General features: G+C 42.3%; 2 protein-coding genes across 6 annotated transcripts; one reads left to right on the top strand and one right to left on the bottom strand.

The window, feature by feature from the left end:
• Positions 1-584: 584 nt before the first annotated feature.
• LOC130535213 (post-GPI attachment to proteins factor 2-like) lies at positions 585-2106 on the bottom strand. 4 transcript variants are annotated; one of them, XM_057050133.1, is made up of 5 exons: positions 1665-2100; positions 1409-1604; positions 1157-1263; positions 980-1088; positions 729-894 (listed from the first exon to the last, which is right to left on the bottom strand). In XM_057050133.1, the coding sequence occupies exons 1-5, from the start codon at positions 1827-1829 to the stop codon at positions 764-766; spliced, it is 708 nt and encodes a 235-aa protein (XP_056906113.1). In that variant the 5' UTR covers positions 1830-2100; the 3' UTR covers positions 729-763. The 4 variants fall into 4 exon arrangements, with proteins under 4 accessions (XP_056906115.1, XP_056906112.1, XP_056906113.1 ...); XM_057050131.1 differs by having other exon boundaries at positions 1355-1604; positions 1665-2097; XM_057050135.1 differs by lacking the exon at positions 980-1088 and having other exon boundaries at positions 585-894; positions 1665-2106.
• On the top strand, positions 1999-5916 carry chrna10a (cholinergic receptor, nicotinic, alpha 10a). Of its 2 annotated transcripts, none has more exons than XM_057050129.1 (5): positions 1999-2117; positions 2338-3604; positions 3869-4023; positions 4366-4898; positions 4976-5916. In XM_057050129.1, exons 2-5 carry the CDS (start codon positions 3389-3391, stop codon positions 5671-5673), a joined length of 1602 nt encoding a protein of 533 aa, XP_056906109.1. In that variant the 5' UTR covers positions 1999-2117; positions 2338-3388; the 3' UTR covers positions 5674-5916. The 2 variants fall into 2 exon arrangements, with proteins under 2 accessions (XP_056906109.1, XP_056906110.1); XM_057050130.1 differs by lacking the exon at positions 1999-2117 and having other exon boundaries at positions 2137-2654; positions 3459-3604.
• The last annotated feature ends 1219 nt before the right edge of the window (positions 5917-7135 follow it).

Below are 7135 nucleotides of genomic sequence, written 5' to 3'. Positions count from 1 at the left end.
AAGACTGAGGTCGCAATCTAAACATTTGTCAAACAGTGTTGGAAGAAAAGGTGCAGGATATTGAAATTTGCATATTGGAGCATCCTATAGATAGTGTTGATCACTGAAATTCAATGTCTTGCAATGACTGAAGATTTTCATGAAAAAATAGAACCATTAGGAAAATATTCTAGAGGTTATGATTTCATTTGTCTTTTTAAATTTATGTTCACCACATGTGCACAGCTGTCATTAAGAACTCTGTAATTCTAAGAAGATATATTGTGTTCTTCCTTAGGAATGACCAAAGTGTTGTAGTGATTGAAACTGAAGAGGTAAAGAGAAAGACCCAGGTTTGAGAAGTTTTGGAATTAGAAATGCTGTGTTTGTTAAGTTAAGGGACACACTTTTAAAATAATTTAGCGTACATATAGAACTCATTATCATTATATCCTATTTTTATACTATACATTGTATTCTAATAGAATGAATTGCTTTAATTAGGAGTGTCTTTTGTTCATGTTTTATTTTTGATTAATGGGAAAAAGGTGACAACATTTTTTTAAAAAGTGAATGACAAATGTAGGACAAATTAAGAAAGTAGGTTCATAAATAAATAGGAAGTTTAAAATCATAAACTCCTGGCCTTATTTATTTGATCATTTAATGGATACATTTGCTCAGACTGACACCAACGCTGAAGCAATTACAAATATATTTTAAAAATCATCAAAGAAAAGAATCAAGGATGACACGACTGACTATTTTTATTTGTTTGTGGGTGTCAGAAGTTTTTGTCTTCGAAGGCTGAAGTGACCATGATTTCCCGGCTCCTAAAATCCCACACGGATGTGAGGTGGAAGGCCATGTTGGAGAAAACCACAAGATACTCGAACAGAGCAAAAAATGTGTAACCTGTGAGAAGAAGTGACTCTGATGAACAACACAACAAAAACACAGCCTGGACCAAAAAAAGTGACATTAATGATATAATACTTACTCCCTGGCTCACAGTACATGTTATGCTTCCAGAAAAATAATGCTGCTAACAGGCAGAACGATACATTAAGAAGTAAAAAGTGCACTTTCCAACGGTAGGACTTGGCATCCTGTCAAAAGTGGAGAAATTAACTATTATAGTGACATTTATTCAAGCGCCTGATTTGATATTTCTCACCTTTGGACTTAGAGAATGCTTTTTAATACTCTTCCATAAACGGCAGGTGGTCAGCATGTAGATGAAGGAGCTGATGATGAAGAGAACGAAACCTTCCTTATGAACAACTGAAAGGCAGAAGGACACAAAACAGGGGGAGAACTTTAAAATGGAAACAGTTTTAACAAATTTTTAAAAAAGAGCTTAAAATCCACCGACAGTATGTTTCGCTGGACGACACATATGTGAGGAGCAGCAGGCCCAGGTTCTCACAGACAGAGAAGGCCAGGGTCACACAGCTGAGGGGGCTCTCCGGGAACCTCGACGGAAAACACGCCTTGTAGAATCTGAAGTACGTAAATGCCACCAGGATCCTGGGAGCTGAGTGCAGTCCGATGCAGAACCTCCATATGTGGGACTCGGGGCTCAGGCTGATGGAGGCGCTGATGGATGGCAGGTAGTTGGGAACCTGGAGACAGATGAGCTTGATTTCACACCTTTGCAGGTTTATTTCAAATAAGCACATTACCTGGCAGTGAGTGCCGGTGGCGTCTTCAAAGTGAAAAACAGAAGAAATAAAGACACATGCGACCAGTCCAAAGAGGGGCAGGGAGAGAGTCCCCAGGATGTAGGTGGTGAACGACACCCTGACGAGCAGCGGCCTCTCATGGCTTGAATCTGGAAGCATCTTCATCCAAAACAGACTTTTAAAAAAGCTTTAATTTAAAATGGATCTAAGCGGCCAGTTTTTCCCAAACGCGCTTTAACGAATGATGCGCGTTGGGCTCAGAAATAACAAGAACATCGAGCGTAGCAACGATGATGCGCAAGAAGCTGGGGCGCATCCTGGAACCTTAGAATCCCTCTGATCATCAGAGGGTGATCATCCCTCTGTTGACCACCAGAAAAGAAGGCTGAGGTGAAGCATCGCTGCATCCTGCAGATGCGGGGCTAAAGGGACATCACCACCCGGAAGAGAAAAGTACGCGCATGCATGGTGTTCCTGTGGAGCTACATATTTAAATATATATATATATATATATTTAAGTTTTGCAGTATATTTAATGCCCATTTACGCATAGTGTGATTAACGACAATGGGAACATTATAAAATTGGATGCGTCCATTTGCGTGTGAAAAGTGTTTCAGCTCTCTTTGGTGTTACACATTTTCTATTATTAATATTATTATCTATGTTTTAGGAGCATCTATTTCCTGTACACGGAGCAGTTCCACCAAATGCCGTCTGTCAGATGCGTAAATGCAGCCTGACGCGGCTGCTCCGCCTCCATTGCGTCATCAGCTCTCGGGCGATCAGCTGCTTTCGCAAATATCCTCTCTCCTATTTTTTGCATTTCTTTTCGTTATTTTACTGTTTTCCCCCCTCGAATTAAATTTAACTAGTTTGGTGGTCTTTTGCACCGATGCACTTTGGATCGAAATAATATTTGAGGCAAAATGAAACGATGGACACGTGAAACTGTATTTCTCTTGACTTTGTGTCTCAGTGTTTTACCACGTAAGTTTTTATTTCTGTTGATTTTCTTTTCTTTTTTTAAATTAATTTATCTGTCTGATGTGGTCTAATATATTGCTGTGAGGAAAGCCGTCCCTTCTTTCTTCTGGAGATTTTATGAAATAGCCAAATCAGTCCACACTTGCACTTTAAACATCCAATCATTTATCGGTGTTTCGTATAACATTATTCATTATATTTCAAGCTGTTTACCAACGCTTGCCGTTGCTCCCATTGTAATCCAAACCTTTCTTTGCATCTGAGGCTTTAGTGACTGTGAAACAGCTTAAGGGTTAACATCTCCAAATCCATCACTGACACAAGAAGCTTGCAGATTAAATTGTTGCACTTTGATTTTTGAAAGTATGATCTCAAATTTAGGACAGTCGAAAGATGAGGAGAGAGCCCATGTTGCTGACCAAATGAAAGAATCCTAATTTCCAAAATGAATTTTTGGAGAATTTTTACAGAGAATTTTCCCCTCTTTGATTCATTTTGAGTCTCATGTGTTGTTTGTTCGAGGATTAATCTTTCCCCGTACTGTACGCTCACAGTCTGAACAGAGAATCACTGGTACATTACGGCCGATTTAGCTGATCTCTTTACATAGAAAGGGAATCTAGGCCTGACTCTGCCCTGTGCCATCTGTCATGCTTTTATATGTCACAAGAGAGATTTATGTCCAATTCCCTCTTTTCCATATTGTTGCGTAAGAATGTCAAATGGGAGCACTCTAAATGTGTTACTGCATGAAAAAGCTAAGCTCAACATCAATGTGGGTCTCTAAAATTCCCCTCTCTGTTGTAGCCTGTTGGACTGCTCATGGGAAATATGCTCAAAAGCTGCTGACTGACTTGTTTGCCAACTACACGAGTGCGCTGAGGCCTGTGGAGGACACAAACAACATTCTGAATGTGACCCTGCAGGTTACACTGTCGCAAATCATCGACATGGTAAAACAATGCAAAGTCTGTGCCTTTACCACACAGTGGTATTCTATAACTTACAGAAAGAAAAGAAATCTGCGTCAAGTGCGACCTCTAGCGGCCGCAAATGATATTACAATAACAGGTTACAGGCACAACTCGAAAATCTAACTAAAGAAAATGAATTTTTCAAAACGTATGTGGTTTTTTTTTTTGTTTTGGGGTGGGTTTGGGGGGGTCAGTGAAGGTGTTGCCACCAGTTATCATTTGCAATTTCCAATTTTGTTTCAGGATGAGAGAAACCAAATTTTGACAGCATATTTATGGATACGTCAAGTGTGGGTTGATGCATACTTAAAATGGAATAAGGATGAATACGATGGACTCGATACCATCCGCATACCTAGTAGTTATGTATGGAGACCCGATATAGTCCTATATAACAAGTAGGTCGGACTGGTATTGAGTGGCTGGTACCTGCTGGTCAGGGTTAAAGGCACAAGCTGAACATTCCTGGATGCCATTTTTCACAGGAGTGTCCAGACCTCCTTCTGCATTTCATCCAGCGGTTATAGACAGAATAAAAAGTGTTTTGATTTGAACTACTGGTAGAGAGACAGATGAAAGGCAGAGAGAAGAGAGAAGGATGAGTAACCTCTGCCGAAGGCGTTAACTCTTCTTCTCTTAACTGGTGTACTTGTGCCTTTATATTCTGACCAACTTCCTTCCTCCCATCTTTGTTTCTTGTGTACACATCTGCAGCTATACTCATATCTTTTATAATTTAGCGCCGATGACCATTTCACCGGCCCCATGGACACCAATGTGGTGATCCGACACGATGGCCAGATCACCTGGGACTCCCCGGCCATCACCAAGAGCTCCTGCAGGGTGGATGTGTCTTTCTTCCCCTTCGACGCTCAGCAGTGCAGGTTCACATATGGCTCCTGGACCTACAACGGCAACCAGCTGGACATCCTGAACGCTTTAGAGAGTGCTGACCTCGCTGACCTGGTGGAAAACGTGGAGTGGGAGATCCTAGGCATGCCTGCAAAGAAGAACATGATCCAGTACGGCTGCTGCGCCGACCCTTACCCCGATGTGACGTACACGCTGAAATTGAAGAGAAGAGCGTCCTTTTACGTCTTCAACTTGCTCATACCATGCGTGATGATCTCCTTCCTTGCGCCACTGGGCTTCTACTTGCCCGCTGACTCTGGAGAGAAGGTGTCATTGGGCGTCACTGTGATGCTGGCGCTCACCGTCTTCCAGCTGCTGGTTGCAGAGATCATGCCGCCCTCTGAGAATGTCCCACTTATCGGTAAAGGAGGTAAAATGGCTTCCTGTCTTAGCATGTGTTGTGTGATGCTGAGGTCTCTGTCTTGTTTTCTGCCGCAGGAAAATATTACATCGCAACCATGACGATGATCACTGCCTCCACTGCCCTGACCATCTTCATCATGAACATACACCACTGCGGCCCAGATGCCAAGCCTGTTCCCAAGTGGGCCAAAACGGTCATCCTGCAGTACATGGCCAGAATGTGCTTCGTTTATGAGGTCGGGGACAACTGCATGTCCCCACAGCCGGAGAAACCAGAGCCTCCCTATGTGAAGAACAGCAACTGCACCATGAATGGCCGGGCTGGACCATGCAGAGAGGACTGTGTCTTCAGGGTGGAGAAAGGACACGACCCAGCGGGCCCGGCGACGGCAGAAGAGAGGGAAGAGATGGATCAGATGATGAGCCCGATCGGCTCGATGGGGAAGAACCCGACGAATCGCTACAGCACGTGGAAGAACGGTGTGTTCCTCAGCACAGATGGTGGAGACGTGGGGGATCAAAGGAGGTGCAGGAAAGGAGGAGTGAGCGACGGCGAGAGAACAGGCCAGGCTCCCTGCAGCAGCCAGAGCAGCGAGAGGCAGCTGCTCCGCAACATCGAGTACATCGCAAACTGTTACAGAGACCAGAGGGCCACGCAGAAAAGGACCGGAGAGTGGAAGAAAGTGGCCAAAGTCTTAGACCGATTCTTCATGTGGATGTTTTTCATCATGGTGTTTTTCATGAGCCTGCTCATCATGGGAAAAGCCATATAACTGAAATAAGCCACAATGTGTATAAAAATACTATTATTTGTACAGAAAAATGAGGTAATGAAACAGAAATAAGAGAAAACTGCAATAAGGATAGAGGTGGTAATGCAGTGAGAGTTTTAAAAAAGTATCTCAATCTACACCAGCAGGGCAAAATGTATTTATTTATTCCGGAAATCTGTGTGTGAGCAATGTCCTCCTGGCATTTTTTACTGATAAAGTGATAATAAAGATTTTTCATTCAGATATTATGTCCATCAGGATATTTCTTTTAATATTCTTTTATTTGCCTTGTGTAATGTGACCCAGTTGTGCCCGGCGGAAGTAAAAGAGCAGCACAGTCTGAATGACCAGAAGCTGATGGCCACCAGTGTTACAGCTAAAATGTGCAGTCACGTTTGAGCCGTACATCACCACATATCTGTCTGTGGCATCATGTGGCGTGAAAAGACAGCTGGCAACACCAACAGTGGTCCAACAGTAGCAATACCAAGAGTGGCCGACCGGCCACATGGTGATGGGCCGCTCAGGTTTACTGGTTACTGTGGGGAGGGAAGGCTGGTCCGAGTGACCTCATTCATGGAGAAACCCAAACCCATAACTAACAGGACATAAGTGATCTGCTGCTAGCACCTTCAGTGTAAGAGTCCAGACCTCAATGGGGCAGGGCTGTTTTGGTAGCAAAGGCAGAACCACAAATTTTGGGCCAGTGGTCATAATGTTGTGCCTGATGGGTGTAAATGATCACAATATTTAAGGTACAAAATAAAGAAATATGATGTAAATACAAATCTACATGAAGCAAAATTTCCAATTATTCCACAAAAGAAATGCTGAAATCAATTATGGGTCCGACCGAAGGGTCCACTGTGTCCATTTCTCTTGGGTGAGATTAGTCCTGGCTGATGTCCTAATGTCCTGATGCCTCTTTTGTACGCACAAGTAAGTTCTTGGTTCCCAAAGGCTCAACATGACCACTTCATTACTTCATTAATTTCACTTAATCTTTTTCTACAGGGACTCTGAAACAAAAAGTAAGAGTGTTTCTACAGTTCCTGTTTGTTAAAGTGATTGGACTTTGATTAAAAAATGGTTTTAATTGATTAAAAATATTGAAAACTAGAAAGAATGTAACGATTGTTACTACAACTAAAACGTCTTTATCATTATATATTTTTTAGATGTTTATGACAGAGACACAGGATATCTGAGTCTTAATCTAAATGTTGTGAAATAACTGTTTATTTGTAATATCACATTTTAAGCCCCCCTTGGGTGTTATTAAGCGTTGTAACAAATAAGGCACAATCCGATTATCACCTGGAGGTTCATAGATCATCGGGGATTAATTACACTGTGACACACAACAACATTCACTCACATCTCAACGGGCCTCATTAATAAATGTGTTTTGACGAAGTATCGACGTGTGATGCAACTCTGCAATCTCTAGTACATTTTTGGA

The sequence above is a fragment of the Takifugu flavidus genome, chromosome 12 (assembly GCF_003711565.1).
Source record: "Takifugu flavidus isolate HTHZ2018 chromosome 12, ASM371156v2, whole genome shotgun sequence".
Taxonomy (NCBI): domain Eukaryota; kingdom Metazoa; phylum Chordata; class Actinopteri; order Tetraodontiformes; family Tetraodontidae; genus Takifugu; species Takifugu flavidus.
Note: the sequence above shows the minus strand (reverse complement) of the source record. Positions and strands in the feature narration are given on the sequence as shown.